Source organism: Ricinus communis, chromosome 1 (assembly GCF_019578655.1).
Source record: "Ricinus communis isolate WT05 ecotype wild-type chromosome 1, ASM1957865v1, whole genome shotgun sequence".
Taxonomy (NCBI): Eukaryota; Viridiplantae; Streptophyta; class Magnoliopsida; order Malpighiales; family Euphorbiaceae; genus Ricinus; species Ricinus communis.
Window position 1 is genome coordinate 20,795,901 of NC_063256.1, and position 23,161 is coordinate 20,819,061.

Consider the following 23,161-nt stretch of genomic DNA (forward strand, 5'->3'; position numbering starts at 1 on the left):
TTTGTTGATGCCCGTGTTACTCTCTGTGGCCGTGCTCCCTAAGAACTTAATTTTCTTTTATGTTTGATGACACCTAACACAGCCGTGTTGGTGACTGTGTTGGGAACATGACCAATGTTGAAACCAACACGGCCATGTTCAGCTTCCTCATGATCGTACTTAGCTTGTTTCGGCAGCTTCGGCGTCTAATTATGCTCAAATTCTCCCCTTTATCATCCTTTGACTTCTTTTGGACCTAATGCACACAAACAGACGCATAGGGTGAGTGTTGGGACAAATTCACATCCAAATGTCCATAAAATCAATCTTAAAAACCCCATTTAGATGTGTGTATTTCACGCACATCAGTTAGAGTGTGAGCTTTTGGGAAAACACTTGGCTTTGGGTTTAGCCTTGTAAAATAACATAATTAGAGTTATGTTTATAATTCTATTTGATAGTGAAAATCTCAAGAGAATTCTTGAGAAGTGGATGTAGGCAAGTGTGGTCAACCACTATAAATTCTTGGTGTTGTGAGTTGTGCTTGATTTTTTTTTTAACTTTTTGGTTTTGAGTTCAACCAATTCACCTCCCCCTCCCCCACTCTTAGAAATTTATCTTTACCAACTTTTGAGTTTTAGGTTGAAAATATCCATAGAATGACGTCAAATTCAGAAATCATCCAACACTATGTAAAGCTAATTGGCTCTATGCTCAGCTAATTGGCCCTATACTCAGCCAATCAGCTCTGTGTAGAGCCGATTTGGCTGTGCACAAAGCAATTGGCTCCAAGGAGCAAAATTTTTAAAACTTTTGACAATTTAGTCCCTGAACTTGTGAAAACTATCGTTTATTTTTTCTGGTAATTGCATCCAAATTGATTCCAAAAAAGTAATTTTAAGTCCAATTATTCCTGTCCTACACTCAGATTCGCTCCTTCTCAATCTCCGAGAGTTGAGAAAGGCAGTAACTTTCTTCATTGGGTTATCCGTAATTCCCTCGATATCTAGATTCAGAAAATGAATGATGACAGTTGCCCTTAGTTTTTTAAAATGTATAAGCATGTATGCAATTAGACAAATCATAATATCAAGAATAAGGAAAAAAGAATATCTTAATGAGTTGAAAAAGCCACGCTTCGTAAGCTCGGTTTAAGAAAAGAAATTTGATTTGATTTGGAGACCACACCCGTTTAAGTTTTAAGGACTTTGCCTGCAATTTGGAACCACTCCAGTCGATATGGGTACCAGCCTATCGTTTTGGGGACCACGCCTATTGATTTGGGAACCACACCCGTTGATTTGGAACTATGCCCGTCGATTTGGGGACCACTCCGGTTGACTCAATTGACGTCCTTCAGAAGCTATGTCGGTATTCGGCCCACTCAAGGACTAAAATATAATTTTGACGGGTCAGGGACCAAACTTGTAATTTTTTAAAAACTTCCGCCTCGGGATGCAAACTAGCCTTCCATGTTCCTTCTAGGAACTTATACTAGTACTTGGTCCATTTAAGGATTAAAATGTAATTTTAAATGGTTAAGGGCCTAAATGATATTTTTGCCCTCCTTAAGGCATATATATATGTCCTCATATTTATTCACAAATCGAGTACCTTAACCCACAGAGCCGATTCGGCTGTGCGCACAGCCGATCAGCTCTATGTAGTGCCGATTCGACTTTGCATGAGCCGATCAGCTCTGCACAGTCCGAATCGACTGTACACATGATGAAACCGGGTTTTTGGGGCATTTTAACATAAAAAAATAATAGATTAATGATATACTTACTTGTTTGGAGTCTTTTTATGTGTGAATTGTATTTAATACCTATGTTTGTGCTTTTCCAGAATGACTTCGTATCGATCCAGTTTGCCAAAAATTTGTATGGGGCCCGTGAGTGGTTTGATGAGCTCTCGAGCTTAGTCCATGCTGGGAATGGTGACACCAGCATTCATCAATTTATGGCTACGCTTCTGTTCGTTATTGGAAGGGCGAATCATACCTCCATATACACGTTGCTTGAGAGGTGGATGGACACCACACACACTTTCCACACCTTGATTTGTGAGCTGACTCTTTCCCACTTTCATTTGTTACTATTACGGGGATCAATTTTACTAGTACACTTGTACCTTTGATGACGCCATTCACAATCAGCACTTTGATGTCTGAGAGCATTATATTACGAACGTGCTTGGGTTCTTCCCAGCATGCAAGAACACTAGCTGCATTGTTTACCAAAGCATTCCTCTCCATTATAGAGGCTTTGTGCCTCAGAATGCTCGAAAGGTGGATCAGATGGTCTGGGCCTTCCTGGTGTATCTTTTTAGGACCACCCTATTTAATGACTTAGGGAACTCATTGAACTTCCACTATCTGCCCCCTTTGAGGGATCTAAACCAGATCTCCTCCTACAATTAGGGGCATATGCCTTGTTCAGGTCCCGATAATCCATAGACATTATAACTTTACCATCCTTCTTCGGGACTGGGATGATGTTCGCTAACCATTCGGGATAGTCGACTACATCGAGAAAATTAGCTTTTACCTGCTTAGCAACTTCTTCCCAACTCTTCTCTGCCCATTCTGGCCTTAGCCTTCTCATTTTCTACTTCATTGGCTTGATGTACGGATAGGTTGGGATGTGGTGCTCTGCTATCTTTCTACATACATGTCATGTCATCATAGGACCAAGCAAATGCCTCTTTTCTTTTTTTCCATTATTTTCTCTAATTCTATCCTTTCCTCAAGAGTTAGATCATGAGCTATCATAATGTTCCTTGGATTTTCATTTATGCCTAAATTAAATGAATCAATTCGTATAGAATTAATGTTAAACATACACATGTCATGATTATCAAGATGCACATAATCATCAGGAAGAACATTGCACAAGTAAGCAAAATTGTGGTTTATATCATTGATCTTTGAAATAAAAGAAACATCGTCCTCATAAAGATTGGACGTTATTACATCGTCATAGAACACATTAATGATTAGCTCCTCTATCAGGGCACCTAGCTCTTATTGATTCAGCTTCTAGGGCGGAGCGGCAAATTCTTCCAACTTTAGCTCCTCAACCTTGGTAGTGATCTTCTCATGGACTTCCTTGATGCTCAACTCGACCATCCTGTCGATGATCAAACTCTTGAATATCTCAAATCTTGACACCTCAGTTCCAACTATTGTAATAGTTTCGGGTCCCTAAAATAAGTCTTATACTCTTGGACAAATACATTTTTTAGAGTCTTATACTTTGGTTTGCCCTCATATTCATCCTCATGGTAATCCAGCCCGTGCCTAGTTTTCAGACCTTTGAAATCTAGTAGCTTTGTAATTCCCTGTTGTTTCTTTTCTAGCCCCATTCCAAGCATGAAATACATCCTTTTGAATATGCTGGCTACTTTAGGATCCATGTAGTCCTCATAAAGAATAACAACTTAGAATCCAGTAAGGGATTCCAGCTCCTTCACAGCTTCTTAAATAGTCGAGACAACCTTACCTCCCTTAGCGTTAATGGTTACTATTTCATCTTCGTGAGGGAACTTGACCTCCTAATGCACAGTAGAAGGAACTCCTCTTAAGACGTGGAACCATGTTCTTTCTAATAACAATGTAAAAGTTATTGGAATGTCCAAGATGATGAACTCCATCTAGGATTCGATAGGACTCGTCTTTACTAGTGCTAAGAATGTTCCTTCCACGTCTCTTTTTCTCATTATAAGCTCTTATCACCATATCTGATGGCTTCAGATCTTTCGCAATCATCCCTAGCTTCTAAGGAGTAAGTGAGAAGGACATACATTGATGGCTGACTCATCATCTACCATCACACATGAAGTCCTCTTGCCTTGTTATGGTCTCTTCTCTCGAGTGGTAAATCTTCATCTAAGAAAATGATCATCCTAGTGGTCTTATCAGTTACCGTTCTAATCATTTTCTCAAAGGTAGTCGCTGTGCTAATGCTTATACTAGACAAGGCCTAAATTAAAGCCTTTTTGTGATTCGATGAGTGCATCAGCAACTATCAAATGTCGGTTGTCTTCTTTTCTTTCTTCAGTTGTTCTAATAACCCATTATCCCCTTTAAAAGCTTTCTCGACCTATTTCAGCTTTTGAACCCCCATGTCTTTACCCACTGACTCGGCTTCTTTGTTAGAGTCGTTGTTTGCCCAGATATTCTTTGCCCCAGCCTCTTTGACCTCACACTCATCTCTAGAACTCTACCAGATGTCTATAACCATGATCGACTTCTTTTCTCCTTCCTTCTAAACCTCCAAAAGACAAGGCTCATAAGTCATTTGCTTATTGTCTGACTCCTAACCGCTTGGCACAATGTCCTCAATTTGGATATTGGCTGAAGGAGGCTTCAAATAATGGACCTTAAAACTACATTTGCCCGAAGGCTGTCCCAATAGATCTTCACACTCATACCGAGGAAGTTGCTTAACTTGCCATTCTCTAGAGTCAATCAAGTCTTGGATCTCATGCTTAAGATGGTTTCACTGATCCATCACAATACCCGAAAGGCTGGTGATACTCACAATATTGAGCATCGTGAGGTTTAGGATTATTCTTAGGCAACTGGGGCTTGGGTTTCCTACTTCATTTTAGATGACGGAATACTATGGATAGTGGTGCCCTGGTTTGGTTTCTAGTTCTAGCTCAAGTCAGGTATGTCCTCGAAAGAGCTCATGACCTCCTTTTCACTGAAGTCAGTGATGATCATTTGGTTTGGTAATGGTGTGTTGTTGCAGTTTGGTAAGGGGATCAATGGAAAGTTGAATCGGCTTTGGGAGGTTTCAGGTGGCTTTCTAGAGTTTCCTTCAATCTCCCACGCCCATAACCAATTTTCACATGCACATAGGGTAAAAATTCAATTAGAATATGTAAAATCAACAAAAGAATGGAAATATAGTCTAATTATATCTACTATTAACTAATCAAATTCAAAGTTCAACCAAATCAGGTTCAAAACCTTAAGTATCTTTATTATCATATTCAAAATCCAATAAATATCAACATGTTCAATTGAAAGGAATATGTGAAACTAACATTAAAAAAAACATTCCCAATATTTTCCTATAAATAAAAATAAATATATATAAGAAGCAATTGGAGAAGAGATGTTGATGATGTGGATATAGAACCTCAGGTTGTCACTATTGGTTGTCGTTCTGCAAGTCTCGGAAAATGAGGAAGCTACTAAATCAATGAGGGGTTGGGAATCCAGTTCTGCTTTTGGAAATTTAGAAAAATTTCGGTCATTCTTCAATGGGTTTTCTATTTTAGGGGCTCTTTCTTAGTGGCTTGCTAAGGGTTAACTCTCTGTATATGTCGATGTAGCTAAATTTTAAAAAAATTCTTGCTCTAGTAATTAATCAATATCGCTAGCCCTAGATCTAGGCCATATTATTCTATTTATAGGAGTAGGGTTAGGAAACCCTAGAAAATACTTATAATTATTCAATTATTAAAAAGAAAGACTGTAATTATTCCTTCCCCTTTATCAAATTAATATCAAATAAAAAGAGATTAAATCTTTTATTTTCAAACAATTATCATAAAAAATATTTAAAAATCCTAATAATTATCATAAATACCTTCTAGAAACTTATTTTTACTAATTTTTGAGTTTTAGGTCGAAAATATCCATAAAACGGTGTTGGATTCGAAAAATAGCCAATCAACACCGTGTAAAGCCACTTCAACTATACATAGAGCCAATTGGCGCTAAAGAGCAAAAGTTCTAAAACTTTTGATAATTTAGTCCCTGAATTTATGAAAACTATCGTTTTGCCCCTTAAACTTTATTCTTTCTATCAATTGGATCCAAATCGATTCTAGAATGTCATTTTAAGTCCAATTATTTCCATCATTTTCTCATATTCGCCCCTTCTCAATCTCCGAGACTTGAGAAGACAGTAACTTTCATCATCTAGTTATCCGTAATTCATTCCATATCTATATTCGAAAAATGGGTATTGACAACAACATAGAATCAATAGAGCATGTTTTCTTCTTTTGCCCTATTGCTCAGCTAGTTTGGTGCTTATCATCTTTAGGATTAATATCAGTGACTATGATAGTTATAAGAATTTATCGGGTGTTTGAACAAGATAAGATCGGATCTCCACAGTCTTCAAGCTGAGGAAAATTCTTTAGAATATGTGGTTTCTTTCTTTGGAAGTTAATTAGACTAGCCAACTAAGAAGCTTATGAATATCTGGCAGTGTCTAAGGAAGGAGGATTAGGTCTTCCAGTGTCCTCCCGATCTGAGAATGCAACATCAATCACTTTAAAGGAAGACATTGTTAAAATAAACTTTGATGCTGGTTGCAGACAGAGGAAGTTCAAGTTATATTACTAGCAATTATCAAGGAATCATAATCTAACTCAAATTCTAAAATACATATGGAATTGATCAGCCTTTCACTCTTGATACTATAACTTTGAGAGACTGTATGATTTGGGCTTGAAGTATGGAAGAACATCAAGTAATATTTGAGGGAGACACCTTGCAGGTAATCTAAATGGCACGTAAAGAACAATTAATTCCAGCTTTTGTCCTGGCAATCTTTATTGATATATTTAATATAGCCATTGAGTTTATTTCAATTTTCTGTATATTTATACCTTAAATTCTTAATATTATTCTTATAACACAACACAATTTGTATTTGCTGTTTAAGTTTATCAATAATATTATCTTGATTAAAAAAAAAAAAAGAAAGTAAAATATATTTTAATTTATGATAATATTTTTACAATCAAAATTAATTTTATATATAAAAGAAACATATTAAAAAATTAAAATTTAAATAATAAATATTATAAATTTAAATTTTTAGTTTGTAAATGATATTAGTAATTTATTAAATAAATTATTATATATTTTTTAAGCTATTAATATATGAATAATAATGAATCAAAGTTAAAAAGATTAGATCGAGTAAAGGGAACAAAATCTCGCATCGTCGCACGTAGGAAATCCTGATTACAGATATATCTGCCATTCCAAATCCAATTTCTTGGCTGGAAAAAAACAAAAAACAAAGAGTCTAAAATCCCTCATAATAGTTGTCTACCAACTGTCAATAGCCAAATTCTCTGTAATTTAGCCAACAAAGTATAATGGTACTGTATGCGGCATTTGGGAAGTGGATGACAACACTACACGCTTCTCTTGCGGTGAATAGAAATAGTAGCCCTTCTGTTAATATGAGAGTCAAGAAGAAGAAGAAGAAGAATTCTAAAATTTACAATTTGCAGCAGATGAAAGAAGGCGGCGTTCATTATAACAGTCTTAAATTATTAGAATGGGATAAGCTTTGTGATTCGGTCTCTTCCTTTGCTGGCACTTCCTTAGGTCGCCAAGCCATCAAAGTTACTACTCAGTCCTTCAGTTTAACTTTCAATTTAAATAAATTAAAGAACGTTCTATATTATTATTATTATTTTTGGATGGAATTCAGGTGCAATTATGGTCCCTCAATAGGAACTATGAGGAGTGTTTGATGCTTTTGCGAGAAACTAATTCGGCTGTGGAAATGCACAAGCATGGTTCTTGCCGCTTGGACTTTTCTGGCATTGACCTTCTTCTGGTTTCTCACTTCTTCTTCTCATTATTATTATTACTACTAATTTTCCTGTTTGTTATGCTGCGAGTTCTATTTGTTAACTAAGGTTTTCGCGTGGAAGAATACTTCATTTTCAGGAAAAGTTAGTGCATCAAGATAATTGGTTATGGGAAAAATTTCTCCTGATCAAAGGGAAAATTAAGGCATTCTTTAAGGAAAAATTAATTTCCCTTTTGAAGTGATTCTTCAGACTTGTGAATTTTAAGTATTTTTATCCTCTTTCTGCATTTTGAAAAGGTGAAATCTGGCATTGAACATGCTCGGAGGGCTTTGCTAGTGAGTGCAAATGAAGCTATTGCTATAGCTACTATGCTAGAGTATGCTGATATTTTGCAGCTTAATCTTCAAGCTGCAATCAATGAAGATGCTGGTTGGTACAATCGTTTTGTGCCTCTTTCACAATTGGTAATGAGATTACATTTTAATTTCTTTTTCGCTATAAATATCTGTAGGTGTCTTATGTTGCAGTTGAATTAAATATCACTTGCAGATAATGGAACTGGTGATAAATAGACCATTAGTTAGGATGATACATCAAGTTATAGATGAAGATGGCTCCGTCAAAGACTCTGCTGTTTGTTCCTTATATTCCTTTTTGCTCAGTTTTTGCACTTACTGATAACTTTGTTATACCTTTTTGTCTTTCATGTTTTTTGGTCTTATTGGAATTTTTGTTTTCTGGTTTAGAGTTCTGCCTTAAAAAGGTCACGTGATCAAGTTCAAATACTTGAAAAAAAGGTAAAGTCTATCTTTGTCTTGCTTTTCTGGTAGCCAATCTACGATTGTGATTTTCTGCTATTTCATGTCAGGATTTCAAGTTCTTAGTGTCCATTTTCTCATTGCCAATTGATGTTTGCAAATAAAGAATTAAATAACACTTTGCAGATGTCAAACGCCACATTATCTTTATTTTACATTTATTTTGAAATTCTTGTAAAGTTGATCAATATGTACTGGATGATGATTTAAGTTACCAAGTATTTGTTCTTGCTTCTGAGTGATCTTAAGCAACACAATAGCAGCTATCTCCAGTCTCTGCATTTTTGGTTAATGCTTGTTGTATTATACAGAGATGAGGGAATGGTTTTGTGTGTTTTGATCAATAAAGTGTACAGGTATTTATATAGAATTGCAAGGTATAAGCTAGGAAACACTATAATCTAATCCCTAGCAATCAGCCCTATAATCAAGCTCTAATTATCTTGTTTCCTGATTAACATTACAGTCTGTAACACTTCCCCTCAAGCTGGAGCATATAGATTCCTAGCTTGTTACAAAGATATTCTACCCGAGTTCCATTAAGAGCCTTCATGAAGATAACTCCAAGTTCTCCAGTTCTCACATAACCTGTACAGATCAAATCTAACTGAATCTTTTCACGAACAAAAATGACAATCAATTTCGATATGCTTAGTTCATTCATGAAAAACAAGATGCGAAGCAATATGAAGAGCAACTTGATTATCACACCAAATTTGACTGGAACTGAAGTTTTGAGTCCTACTTCAGTCATGAGTTGATATATCCACATAATCTCATATGCAGACTTTGCCATAGCATGATATTCTACTTCTGCACTCGAACGAGAAACAACATTCTGCTTCTTGCTTTTTCATGAAACTAGATTACCACCCACAACAATACAAAAGGCAGTATTGACTTTCGATCTTCTTTATATCCTGCCCAATAAGCACTAGAAAAACACTCAATCTTGGTATGACCATAGTTGCCATACAGTATGCCTCGCCCTGTGCACTCTTCGAATAACACATAATTTGTTCCACTGCTCTCCAGTGATCAACTATAGGAGAAGACATATACTGGATTACCACACTAATTGAATATGCGATATCAGGATGAGTCACAGTGAGATAATTTAATTTTCTAACTGTTCGTCTATCTCTCTAGATCTTCAAATAACTTACCCTCTTTTGAAAGTTGTATATTAGGAGCCATTAGAGTGTTGCATGGCTTAGCCCTCAATTTTCCTGTTTCAGATAACAGATTTAGTACATACTTCCTGTGGCACAACATAATTCTTTTATGATTTCTTGCCACCTCAATACCTAATAAGTATTTTAATAAACTCAAATCTTCGGTGTGAAACTGAGTATGAAGGACTTAAGAAAAGAGATTCCTGTATTGTCACTTCCAATAATGATAATGTCATCTACATAAACTACCAACAATATGATGCCTTTAGCAGACTGTTTATAAAAGACAGAATGATCATACTTCTTCAACATACCAAAGCTCTCAATTGCTTGACTGAATCTCCCAAATCAAGCACGAGGACTCTGTTTCAGGCCATACAAGTATTTTTGAAGCCGACATAGCTTCCCCGACTCCCCCTGAGCAGCAAACCTAGGTGGTTGCACCATGTAAACTTCCTCTTGAATATCGCCATGTAGGAAATGCATTCTTAATATCCAACTGGTGGAGAGGCCAATCATGAATAGCTGCCATAGAAATAAACAGTCTGACAGAAGTAAGTTTGGCAATAAGAGAAAGTATCAGAATAATCTACACCATATGCTTGGACATAGCCTTTAGGAACAAGACGGGCTTACAGTCGAGCAACAAGCCCATCGAGATTAATTTTCACCGTGAAAATCCACTTATAGCCAATAGCTTTTTTACCTGCAAATAAGTCTACCAAGTCCAAGTACCATTAGTATCTAAAGCAGTCAACCATAGCAGTACGCCAACGGGTTAAAGCCTCTTGAGAAGTGTTAGAGACAGAAACAGAGTCAAGTGAAGCAATAAAAGAACAAGATGATGATAGTAAGTGATTATAAGACACACAAGAAGAAATAGGATTATACATGTATGTTTACCTTTGCGAAGAGCAATAGGAAGATCAAGGTCATGAATGGGACTAGGATTGGAGATGGGCTTCGATGACAAAGATGCCGGTGGAGGACATGAATCTTGAGAAATAGGAGTGGGTTCAGGATGTGGATCACGACAAGTGTAAGCCTGTGTGATAAGAGGTCAGATTCGAGGAGGATCAAAATTATAGAATGTAACCATATAGATAAGCAGATCATCCTCTTACGGAGAAATAAATCAAAGGTTTCAAGAAATGGTGTTTGTTCTTGGAAAGTGACATCAGCTGACACCAAATACCTGTTAAGACTTAAATAAAAACATATATATCCTTTTTGAACATGAGAATACCTAAGAAAGATACATTTTAAGGATTTTGGCTCGAGTTTGGTAACCTGAGGATGAACATCACGAATAAAACATGTACAACCAAAAATTCTAGGTTCAATTGGAAATAATGATTTATTGGGAAAAAGTATGCGAAAAGGAATCTCACCAGAAAGGATAGTGGAAGGCATGCGGTTAATCAAGAAACATGTTGTAGATACCGCCTCTGCCTGAAAGGTTTTAGGGGCTTTCAATTGGAATAGTAGGGCTCTAACAGTTTCAAGAAGGTGTCTATTCTTTTTTCAGCCACCCCATTTGAGATGGTGTGTCAACACAGAAAGTTTGATGAAGTATCCCATTTTGAAGCATATATTCTTGGCAAGATTCAAAGAGATATTCCTCTGCATTGTCACTTCTTAGGATTTTGAATAGACATGTTAAATTGAGTTTTAACTTCAGCACAAAAAGTAAAAAAATGAGAAAACAATTCATAACGATTTTTCATCAATAATAACCATGTCATTCGGGAATACTCATCAACAAAGATAACAAAGTATCTGAATCCAGTTTTGACACAACAGGATAAGGACCCCGAACATCTGAATGAACTAACTCAAAGGAAACACTAGCTCGTTTATTGACTCTAGGACTGAGACTAACACGATGATGTTTATCAAACTGACAACACTCACAATCTAAAGAAGGTAAACTAGAAAATTTTGATGAGAGTTTTCTTTAATAGGGGTAGAGAAGGATGGCCCAATTGACAATGTGCCTCAAAAGGAGTAACAGCTCCACAACAGATTGCTGGTTTTAGAACAGTAGTGTCAAGGATGTAGAGGCCTTCAGATTCATGCCCTTTACCAATAATCCTCTTTGGCATAAGATCCTAAAAAAGACAATAATCGGGAAAAAATGATACACAACAGGCTAAAGCTACGAGTGAGTTTATTAACGGAAATTAAGTTGAATGACAGATTGGATAGACTCAAAACAGTGTGTAAAGGAAGAGACAGTGTGAGAATAACTGTGCCAGAACCAAGAACTCGTGATGTGGATCCGTTAGCTAAAGTGACAGGAGAACTAGAATTATTTGACTGGGAGGAGAATAGTTTAAAATTACCTATCATATGATCTGTTGCACTAGAATCAATGATCCATTTTGAAGGTGAGGAAATGAGACATGTATTTGGTTTTCTTGAATCAACGACTGCAGTAGTGGGAGTAGGTGACGACTTTAGAGCCTCTTGGTACTGTAAGAATTTGGCATACTCATCTACAGATATGAGAATTGAGTCAGGAGTATCCCGAGTAAAGGCAATATGAGCAGATGGCTTTGACTGATTCTTGCACTGTAACTTTATGCATTCCTTGATTATGTCTTAACTTCTTACAATAGCGACATACGATTTCTCATGAATCATTCCCTCGATCAGAGTTACTTGACTCGGCCCTTTTTCCAGATCTAGGTGCAGTATTACGGCTCACAAGAGCACTACTAGACTGGGTAGAGGAAGAGTTGGAATTTTCAACTCGGAGTACCCTAGGAAACACATTTTCCAAAGATGAAACCTCAGGACTAGAAAGGATTTGAGATCTGGCAATCTCAAACTCAGATAGAAGAGCAGTTTCTCCCATTGAGCTTGTTGTTCTTTGATATCTAAAGACACTGAAAGTAGCATATTAAACTCCTTATAAATATTTTTATAATCCATGTAAAGGCTAGTCACATCTGTCACCTTTCTCGTATTTGAAAATTGCTCTAATAACATCAAAAGTACGAGAAATATTTCCTTTGCCGGAGTACAGGAATGCTAAGTATTGCATCAAATCTTTCACTAATCTACAATTATTCACTGACCAAACCACCTTATTATCAATCGAATTGCACATCATTATATGCAATCGAGCATCATCTCTTGTTTTGTATCATCAGTGGGAGAATCATCGGTTAAATGGTCATCTTTTTCAACACTCATTAGATATAATTCCATAGCCTGACTCCAGCCTAAATAATTTGTACCATCAAATGTCTTATGTAATTTTTGTTACTATGGGAATCACTTCAGACACCATATTTGTTTTTCGGACATTCTTAAGCAAGGCATATCTTAAAAATAGAGGCAGAAACACACAACAGCAAATTGAAGATAACAACCAATAAGAAACTGAAAAACAAGTGAATAAGTGTCTGGAGATGAAGAGAAACCTCACAACCACGTAAATCTAAAGAGAATTGGATGTGAAGGATAAAGGTGGGAGTAAGGGCGATTCAGGCAAAGCTGACCGTTGTGACTGACGCTGTCTCATGTGCTTCCAAGCGTCGGTGAGTGGGGATTGGGCAGATTTCTTCTGACGGCGTGTGGGCCTCACGCAGGGAGTCCGAAACCTAGGCAATGACTGATCGGTAGGTGACGCACCTCTTGGTACAGGCGGTGACAACAAACAGAAGTCGGAAGAGGGTGAACTGAAAAATCAGATCTTGGATCGTTTGAAAAAAAATAAGGAAACCCAAAAAACTAGAAACCCAAGAAAGAAATGAAATGGGATTTCAGTGCTCTAATACCATGTTGTAGTATACAGAGATGAGAGAATGGTTTTATGTATTTGATCAGCAAAGTGTACAGGCATCTATATAGAATTACAAGGTATAAACTAGGAAACACTATAATCTAATCCCTAATAATTAGCTCTATAATAAAGCTCTACTTATCTTCTTTCCTAATTAACATTACAGTCTGCAATAATGCTGAAGTTGATTTACATTTTATGTTAATTTCTTCAGTTTTGATGGTGCTATTCTGTACTTTTTTCAGTTATATCAATTAATGGATAGCCTAATTAAGAATGATGTGGAAGAATCATTTCTGGTAAAATGACCTCTAATTTAACGAGTTCTTTTATGCATCTATATGTTTTTGGTCACTGCCATTCTAACAGTATTTGTCAGGAAGTGTGTAATGTCAAGGGGAGATGGTGTATAAAATCAGGGACTAATCAGTTGATGAAGTTCAAGGGTCTTTTGTTGCCCAGGTGTGTAATATTACTTTCACACCACTCTACAGTCATTTCAAGTGGATACTACTTTTGATAATTTCTGGGTGTTGGGAGAGATTACTCCCTACTGCAAGCTATACAGTAGTTACTCAATAATGATGCTAAACTTAAAGAAATTGCAATATAATCAAGGCCCAATGGGAAGCTGCAATAGTGAAGGGCTGTATCCTTTATTGTGATAAAAGGAAAAGAAAATGTTAATAGAGAATCCTCATAAAGAAGTTCATTCAACCTTTCTTCTTCCCTTATTTGAAAACATAAATAGCATATTCTGAACTCATGCATATAGATTCTGAATAATTTATTTGGCAAATTGAAAATGCACAAAAAAGAAGAAACCTAGACTCGGATAGTTTGTTAATTTCTTACATAGTTCACTATTTGAATTGCACATTGAAATTCAACTTTTTGAGACACTATGATCTAGCATTGTGTTATGTGCTCTAGCCTTGGATCGAGTAATGGGACCTTGAACTGTAAAATCCTCTCCTAACTGTATTGGAGAAGGAGATTTATTGGGATTCTTCCTTCCTCTGCCTATCTTGACTGACTAATAATAATATGAGAGCTCAATTAGGGAGAGAGCTCACTGATCTCACAATATTTAGATGAAAGTTTGCTTGCCTCCTCATTAACAATCTCGTCTTTAAATACACAGCCAAGGTACTATAACTCCCTCCTTCTAAGGAGTGATAAGTACAAAACTCATCCTGAATTATCTCAATAAAAATAGAAATATTATCCTAAATAAAAATAGAAATATTATCCTAAATTATCAGAAACTAAATGACAACTATTAACAACTAATAATAAATAATAAAAACTAAGAAACTAAGTAGCAGAATATCTTCTCACTATTGTGCCACGTGGAGTGTTGTACTCCACTTCTTTCTTTTTATTTCTGTATCACATTGACATAAGATCAGCATCAAAACTGGTATCAGTGCAATTATTAGCAACTCGAGTCATTTAAAATTATGGTTGATGAACTTTGTAGGTATGCTAGAATAAGTTTGAAGAAGACTTCCTTTTGTTCTTTTCAGAACATGCTTTTGTGGCAATTAGATTTTGTTTACGGGACAATAGCCATAAAAAGGCATAAAACATTCCATTCATGAAAATAATATGCTGCTGTAGTGATTCAGGCGCAGGAAGCATTTTAGAACCACTCACAGCAGTTCCTTTGAATGATGAGCTGCAAAGGGCAAGAGAATCAGTGGCAAAAGCAGAGGCAGATGTGCTTTTGATGTTAACAGAAAAGGTTGCTGGCTGTATCTGGTGAAATTTATATTTTTTATAAATATCTTCCATTCAGTTATCATGTTTCTGTTTTGTTTTAATCCATGCAGATGCAAAAGGATCTCGATGGTATTGAAAAACTATTGGACGATCTAATTCAACTAGATATAGTAGGTGTCTGCAACTTTGTTCTCTTTCTGAAAAAAGTAAATGTGCTATTGCATTTATAGTGAATGCTATCTTCTTAACTGATGTGTTCTATTTTCAAAATCCAATCTTCTGAAGCTGTAATTTTGTTCAGCTTCTTTTAATAGAATCCTCAATATGGCCTAATTTTGGGTGGTATGAGGACTTGCTTTTTTTTTTTTGTCTAATTGTGAGTCATGCATGCTTATGATTGTTATGAATATTTCCTCCAGATTATTAAAGGCCATGGGGGTTCCCTCTGTACATGTAGTACATAAATACCCAGAAAATATAGTTGCTCATGCAAGTCTCAGACCTGGTTGTTCAGAACATGATAGAAGCAAAACTGCAATATTTCATTGCTGATTTCCCATCTGATGTTAAATTAACTACATATTCCAGTGAATTATTTGGCAGTCTGATTATCTGCATGTAGATCAATGCCCGAGCAACCTATAGTCTTTCATTTGGAGGTGCATGTCCAGATTTATATTTACCAGAAGACATGGATGGATTGTTCACTGCTGAAGCATCAGAGATGAGAGCTTTAAAAGGATCAAACCCCCTTGAGAGGAAATGGATATTATATATGCGTAAAGCTTATCATCCTTTATTGCTTCAGCAGCATAGGCAAAATCTTCAGAAGGCTCAGAAAGATGCAAAAAAGGCTACCTCTGTAAGAGTTACACCAGGCTAACAAGCTTGAGTTGTGAATTTGTATTCATTAGGTTAAAGTATGGAATTTCTGAACTTTTTCAATTTTCATTTGCGGCCTATGCTTTGAAACCAATTATAGCCCATAATTTAGTTATGGAGTGCAATTGTGACCAGGCCATGTGAAGTCATTTTGGTCACCACTAAAGGATAGAATCAGAAAGCTATGCCTATTGATACTAGGCCTCGAAGTTCTATTAAGCTTTTCTGAGTTAGTTTTATAGGCTACATGTTTAAATGGATTTATGTTTCTTAGATACAATTGGACCCAATAACTACCATATGGAAAAATTTGTTCATTTGCAAAGATAGGCCATACTTTGCGATTTTGGAAAAAAAAATTTGAGATTTTTTTGGTTAGTTTATTCCTTTTCTTTCTCTTCCTTAAAGATCTGCAAAAGATCTGCAAGTTGAAATGTTCTAATAGGTCTCTGATGGCTTGCACTTTATCTTTTGTTTATTTCCTGTTGGTTTCTGCTTTGTGTTTGAAGCAAAAACTCCAAGGGGATAATGGCATGTCGAGGGGAGAAACAGATCTAGATTCTTCATCCTCAGAAATAAAGGTTTTATTGATTGGTTACTAAGATTATATATTAGCTGCATTCATTATGGTTATTCTTCTTAAATGTTACAAAAACTTTTAGGTGAATTATTACACTGCTTTAATTCAAAGGCAACTTTACTGATGTGTATCAGGTGTCTGCACTGGAACAAGCACATCCAGTTCCAGTTGATTTTCTTATTGCTCAGAATTCAAGAGTCCTGGTTATAACTGGCCCTAACACTGGCGGAAAAACTATTTGCTTAAAGACAGTTGGATTAGCTGCCATGATGGCAAAATCAGGTTGATCTAATTGCTCCTTTATTTAGTGTTTCTTTTTGCATATGCCCTGGGATGTTGAATAGGGAAGCTGATAGGTCTCATTTCATGCGACAAGGATTTTGGATTATTCTCAATCTTGCATCTGTATTGCTTTCATGTTTATATGATCTGGAATATAGCCATAAGAGTAGTTAGAAATTCCAAATCCAAATGAATTGAACTAGTTAATTTCTTTTTTTCTTCAGAGGCGTTAGCTTTTGCTGTATATTTTATACTGATCAACTTTATTTTCTTGACAAATATCTCCATGTTATCATGACCTTCTACAAATGTATTCAACATTGCAGGTCTTTATGTTTTGTGTTCTGAATCTGTACAACTCCCTTGGTTTGATTATATTTTAGCTGATATTGGTGATGAACAGTCCTTGTCTCAATCTTTATCTACATTCTCTGGTCACTTAAAGCAAATAAGTGTAAGTAGAATTATTTTCAGCTTACTTTTGCTTTCTTTTCGCTGTTCCACCATAAATTGCTTGGGGAGCTAATGATTTCTGTGAATGATTGATATGCATTCCCTGGAAGGTAAACTGCTTAAAAAACTAATTTCTCTGATTAAACGTTTTTTTCTTAATGCAACTGCAGATTAAATTATGAATCTGATCAGTCCTCAGAGGATTTCTAAACTGATTGCAAACTGTTAACTAGAATTGTTAGCAAGTGATATAATTAAAATATGCTTTCATTTTGACAATATTGCAATGATAATAGATCATCAAATTCAAAAGGATTTCAAATTGTTTATAAGAACTCTGCTAACATATTCTTTTTCCATAATATGTGGTATCTTATTTTTAAATTGTTTTGGTTTTATCTGAGGAGAAGTTTTATCCAATGAATTTCAGGACATTCGGTCTCAGTCAACAAACCGGTCTCTAGTGCTGCTAGATGAAGTATGTTCCCAATTTATTTTTATCTGTTTAAATTTTACTCCTGCACAAAGCATCACAAATGAAACTTGATGACATGAGTTGGGGGTTAAGAATTTAGTCCTTCAACCTAAAAAAGAACAGGCAAATAATTAATTGCAAACAATATTATTTATACCACTTTCATATTTTAGGTTGGTGCGGGGACAAATCCACTCGAAGGAGCAGCACTGGGAATGTCACTGCTCGAGTCGTTTGCTGAGGATGGTGCTTTATTGACAATAGCTACAACACATCACAGTGAACTTAAATCTCTAAAGTACAGGTAAAGTTTCTGAAGAAAAGAGTTTTTCTATTCACACTACAATGATTTTACAACCCTAGGTATTTTTATATTTACACTTGGCTAAATTTAGGAATGAAAAGAGTAGCTAATTTCCTTTTCTAATTCTAGTAAGACCCTCACTTTTATTTAAGAGAATATTTACATATAAATTAAGGATCTTATCTGATCCAGTTGCTATATTAAACACATATTATATTTCCAACTCTCCCTCTCAAGCTGGTCTGGAAATATCTTCCATGCCCAGCTTGTAAATCAACTCATCAAACTGCCCTTTATGAAATCCTTTAGTGAACAGATCCGCCGCTTGGTCTGATGTAGGTAGATAAGGCATACAAATCAGTCCATACTCTAATTTTTCTTCAATAAAAAACTCGTCTATCTCCACATGCTTGGTTCTATCATGCAGAACTGGGTTATGTGCAATAGCAATGGCAGATTTGTTGTCACTATAAACCTTTACGGTAGAGCAACTTGAATTTTCAGGTCCTCAAGAATCCTTTTAATACACATTATCTCACAAATCCCAAGAGCAGCTGCTCTAAATTCTGCTTCAGCACCACTTTGAGCGACGTCAGTTTGCTTCTTACTCCATGTTACAAGATTTCCTTCAACAAAAGTGCAGTACCGAGAGGTTGACCTTCGGTCTATTCTGCTTCCTTCCCAATCTGCATCTATATATATCTTCACTTTTAAATGTCCATTGTTTGCAAATAGTAATCCTTTCCCAGGAGTTCTCTTTAAGTACCTCAGAATTCTTAACACAGCTTTGTAATGTCCTGGCCCAAGAGAGTGCATGAATTGACTTACCAAGCTAACAAGAAATATCAGGTCTAGTATGTGCCAAATAAATCAATTTGTCTAGTAGTTTTTGGTATTGCTCTCTATCCACCATTTTATTAAGGTTTGGCAGCTTCAAGTTTCAGGTTAGGTTCAAACGGAGACTCAACAGCTCTACATCCCAACATTCCAGTTTCCTCCCAGTAGATCTAAAACACTTTCTTTGAGAAACAAAGATCTCTTTTTCGATTTTCCAAACTCTATACCTAGGAAATATTTTAATTTTCCTAGGTCTTTGATTTCAAATTCACGAGCTAGCAAATTTTTTTTTACTTATTCTAGTTCTTCATCATCATCCTTGGTTAGAATAATATCATCTACCTAAACAATCAGAATTATCTTTTTTCCATTACTAGAGTGCTTGAAGAATAGTGTGTGATCTCGTTAACTTTGGCTGTGCCCAAATTTCTTTACTACCATTTCAAATCTTTCAGACCACGCTCTAGGGGATTGTTTAAGTTCATACAAGGCCAATTAAGGGTTGCTCCCACAAAGAGAAGAACTCGTATAGAATTAACCCTTTCAATACCATAGGTCTTAGTGAATCCTTTAGCAACTAATCTGGCTTTGTATCTTTCTACTGAACCATCAACTCTACATTTAACCATGAAAATCCATTTACAGTCAACAGTCTTCTTCTTTATTGGTAACCTCATAGTCTTCTATGTTTTGTTTTTTGTAAGTGCATTCATTTCTTCCATAACGAACCGTTTCCATTTTGGATGTTCAAGTGTCTTGTATGTTTCTAGGAATAGATAAATGAGAGATTTTTGAATTAAAGGCTTATGGGCAGTCTATGGTAGGATAGGTATTTGGCAATGGGATGTGTGGTACATGATCGAACTCCTCGCTAACTGCTGTGGGCATATCAATATCTGAGATAAAATTACATGCACCACCAAGATTTTTAGGAATGACAAGGCTTTCAAGGAGTTGAGAGTATTATTTGGTGAAGGGCTGGTTGGTACAATGGTTGGCTCCAGATTAGAAATTTGGAGTTGAGATTGATCTTGCATCAAATTAGGTTGTTTCCTCCTGTGGGAAAACTTTCTTGTATATCCTTTAGCTCTGTTATAGGATAATTATCCTTATCGGGGTTGTTATCTTGTAACTAGTTTTTTTACTCACGTGATTTGCGTGTGAATTATAATAATTTGACTCATTATTATTCACATATTAGTAAATTAATATTATTATTTTAAAAATATTATTTTTGTAACTAATATATTTTACTTATGATGTTTATTATTTTGATTTTAATTTTTAGCAATAAACAAGTTTAATATATTATTACAAAAAGTCAAGATTCACAAATATTGTAAAAGTATATTAATTTTGTTGAAAAACTTATACACAAATGATTTATTTTATTTTGATAAGACAAAATATAGCAAACAGTTAAAAAAATTATTAAATTAAGCCTTTTAATTCTAATATTCTATTTAAGTTTAGATATTCAAAGATATCTTCAAGTCATTATAATTATTTGGGATAATAATAATTAAATATTTTTTGGATGAAGAGATTTTTTATTTAATTATATGCATTGCGTATAAATTTAAATAATCTTAGATACATAAGCTGATTTTTTTATGATCAATATTGCAATTGTGCTATGAATTACCAATATAAAGGCAATGAAAGATTATCAAATAATAACACAATAATTAGATGGTACATGTGGCCTTTAGTGGGTGTTTGGTTTAGAAGACTTGTGCAGCTAGTAGTTGTTCCTCCCTCAATAGTTGTTGATAATGAGCACACCATCTTGTGCATTCTTCCACTTGTAATTATTCAATAAGTCGAGGTCCTGTGATAACCTATTCAAGTTATGCAAATACTTTGTTACTGTATCAGTCCCTTGTTTGATCTCTCCAAGTTTGAGTTGAAGTTCATAAATCTGGGATTGGTTACCAAGATCCGAATACATCTGTTTCAGACTATCCCACATTTCCTTGGCTGTTGAATAGCCAAAATAATTTGCGCTGATGTCTTCCTCCATAGAGTTAACTAGCCACACCATCGCCACGGAATTTTCAGCATCCCAAGTAGCGTATTGTTTGTCAACTTCATCAGGTTTGGCCTTGTCACCTGTCAAGTATCCAATTTTTCACGGCCATGAATATACATCTGCACTGATTGGGACCAGCGCAGAAAGTTGTCTCCATTCAATCTAATGGAAGTGATTCAGACAGAGTGATTATCATTGGTTAATTATGATGAGGTTTCAATAGATTTGAGTGTGGGATTGGATGTGGAAGAAATTTCAGTCATGGTGGTGTTAAAGTAGGAAACAGAAGATAACCAAAAAAACCTTAGTTCTCTGAGCTGGAACAAAGCAGCTCTGATACCATAACGTTTCTGAAGAAAAGAGTTTTTTCTATTCGTACTACAATCATCGTACAACCCTAGGTATTTTATATTTACAGTTAGCTATATTTAGGACTGAAAAATAACTAATTTCTTTTTCTAATTCTAGTAAGACCCTAATTTTTATGTAAGAGACTATTTCACCTATAAATCAAGGATCTGATCTGATCTGATCCAGTTGCAATAATAAACATATTATATTTCCAACAAGAAGCATGTAGTAAATATGGTAAAGATGTAATCTTATGCTGGATTTTGGTTTGTGAATTTGTCTAGTTTCAGAGTCCTAATTCTGATCAATTAATACAAAATCAAATGAAGTAAGTTTGAGCCACAGTGATGCATCAAAATGTCATCATACATTGGTATGCAAATGATCTGATTGCCTGCTCTATTTTTTTGTTTTCACATATAATTTTCTTTTTGACAGTAACAGTGCATTTGAAAATGCCTGTATGGAGTTTGATGAAGTGAATTTGAAGCCAACTTACAAAATTATCTGGGGAGTACCAGGTTTTCCTTCTTATTTGCAGAAAATTTAATACTTTTTGTCTGTATGAAGTAATGCTTATTAGTTTATTCAATCTGTACTTTGAATTTACTTTTCATCGTGGTAATTTGGGTGTTTCAGGACAGACATGCACGTGCACACGGGCGTGCACAAACGGACACAGGCACACACTATAGTGAGAGAAATAAAGAGAGTTGAGGGCTTGGCATGGCCAATGTTACCTAGATTTAAGCAGTACAATGGCTCTTTTTCTGCTAAAGTAGTCACTGAGTTTATTTTTGAAATTAGATTTTCTCTTACACCACGGCTATTGATTCCCTTTTCATGCATCTGAAAACATTAAGATGCCGTGAAGATTCTAGTTTCTGTTCACAGTGATTGGTATCTCCTCAATTAACAATTGATTCCTATCTTAAAATCTGAATTTCTCTATAGGTCGTTCAAATGCGATTAATATATCTGAAAAATTGGGACTTCCAGACAGAGTTATTAATATTGCGCGAGAACTATATGGCGCTGCTAGTGCAGAGATAAATGAGGTAAGAAGCAGTGGCCTGAATGAAACTGGTTTGCTATTCAACAAGCTTAAACTTATTCTGCTTACCATGTTTATGATTTTCTACCTTGTCGCTAGAGATATCTGGTGCTATTTTACACTCTTGTGCATTTCTTATCCTGCTGCTGCTTATTTCTTAGCCAACCCAATCAGATTGGGTTTGATGATTAATATTTACTTTTTTTGGGTATATAGGTTGTGGTCACATAAAACATATTTTTGTTGGAGTTTCATCATTTTCAACAACTGACTTGATGATCTTATCGTTGTTCCTACAAATGTTGATTATAATTCTCATAATATATTGTAGGTCATAATTGATATGGAACGATTCAAGCAAGAGGTGCAAGAGCTTTTATATGAGGCACAACATCAGATAAGGTATGCATTTATAGCATATTCTATTTGTTTTCCTTAGTGTAACATGAGAGCAAACAGAGGAAGAAGATGAAGAATTGATGTATATTTCATTGAGGAATTAGACATGTATATATACAAGTTTAGGGTGAGTAAAATAGAAAGGTCAACTTGGAATTAAATCCCTATGATCAAGCTATTATACAAGATATGCTTTCCTATTATCTATAATTTCCTATATTATGATTTCTTCCTACACTATTATATACATCTTGTAACACTCTGTTAAGTTGGAGCATATTTATTTATTTTGTTTTTATTATTTTTGTTTTCTTTTTTTAATTTCTTTCCATCATTCCTTAAATCCAATCATGCCCAGCTTGTTACGATGATAATTAACTCAAACTCCATCTAGAGCTTTTATGGAAATCTCCTAATTCTTCAGTCTTCACATTCCCTTTG

At 35.4% G+C, this 23,161-nt stretch overlaps 1 protein-coding gene across 5 annotated transcripts; it reads left to right on the forward strand.

The window, feature by feature from the left end:
- Nucleotides 1-6,899: 6,899 nt before the first annotated feature.
- LOC8262237 (endonuclease MutS2) lies at nt 6,900-22,923 on the forward strand. 5 transcript variants are annotated; one of them, XM_048375101.1, is made up of 18 exons: nt 6,904-7,365; nt 7,455-7,583; nt 7,857-8,024; nt 8,110-8,193; nt 8,307-8,357; nt 13,592-13,645; nt 13,726-13,808; nt 14,970-15,093; nt 15,182-15,241; nt 15,694-15,933; nt 16,463-16,534; nt 16,668-16,815; nt 17,142-17,269; nt 17,699-17,746; nt 17,917-18,047; nt 21,706-21,788; nt 22,222-22,325; nt 22,653-22,923. In XM_048375101.1, the coding sequence occupies exons 1-18, from the start codon at nt 7,114-7,116 to the stop codon at nt 22,758-22,760; spliced, it is 2,067 nt and encodes a 688-aa protein (XP_048231058.1). In that variant the 5' UTR covers nt 6,904-7,113; the 3' UTR covers nt 22,761-22,923. The 5 variants fall into 5 exon arrangements, 4 of the variants coding, with proteins under 4 accessions (XP_048231066.1, XP_048231077.1, XP_048231073.1 ...); XR_007216153.1 differs by lacking the exon at nt 21,706-21,788 and having other exon boundaries at nt 6,900-7,365; XM_048375109.1 differs by lacking the exon at nt 16,463-16,534 and having other exon boundaries at nt 6,902-7,365.
- The last annotated feature ends 238 nt before the right edge of the window (nt 22,924-23,161 follow it).

What these genes read in the sequence shown, in the direction of transcription:
- LOC8262237 (XM_048375101.1), top strand. Translation starts at nt 7,114, where the DNA reads ATGGTACTGTATGCGGCATTTGGGAAGTGGATGACAACACTACACGCT. An exon ending in AATTATCTGGGGAGTACCAG is followed by an intron (nt 21,789 to 22,221) that starts GTTTTCCTTCTT and finishes ATTTCTCTATAG; the next exon opens with GTCGTTCAAATGCGATTAAT. An exon ending in CTAGTGCAGAGATAAATGAG is followed by an intron (nt 22,326 to 22,652) that starts GTAAGAAGCAGT and finishes AATATATTGTAG; the next exon opens with GTCATAATTGATATGGAACG.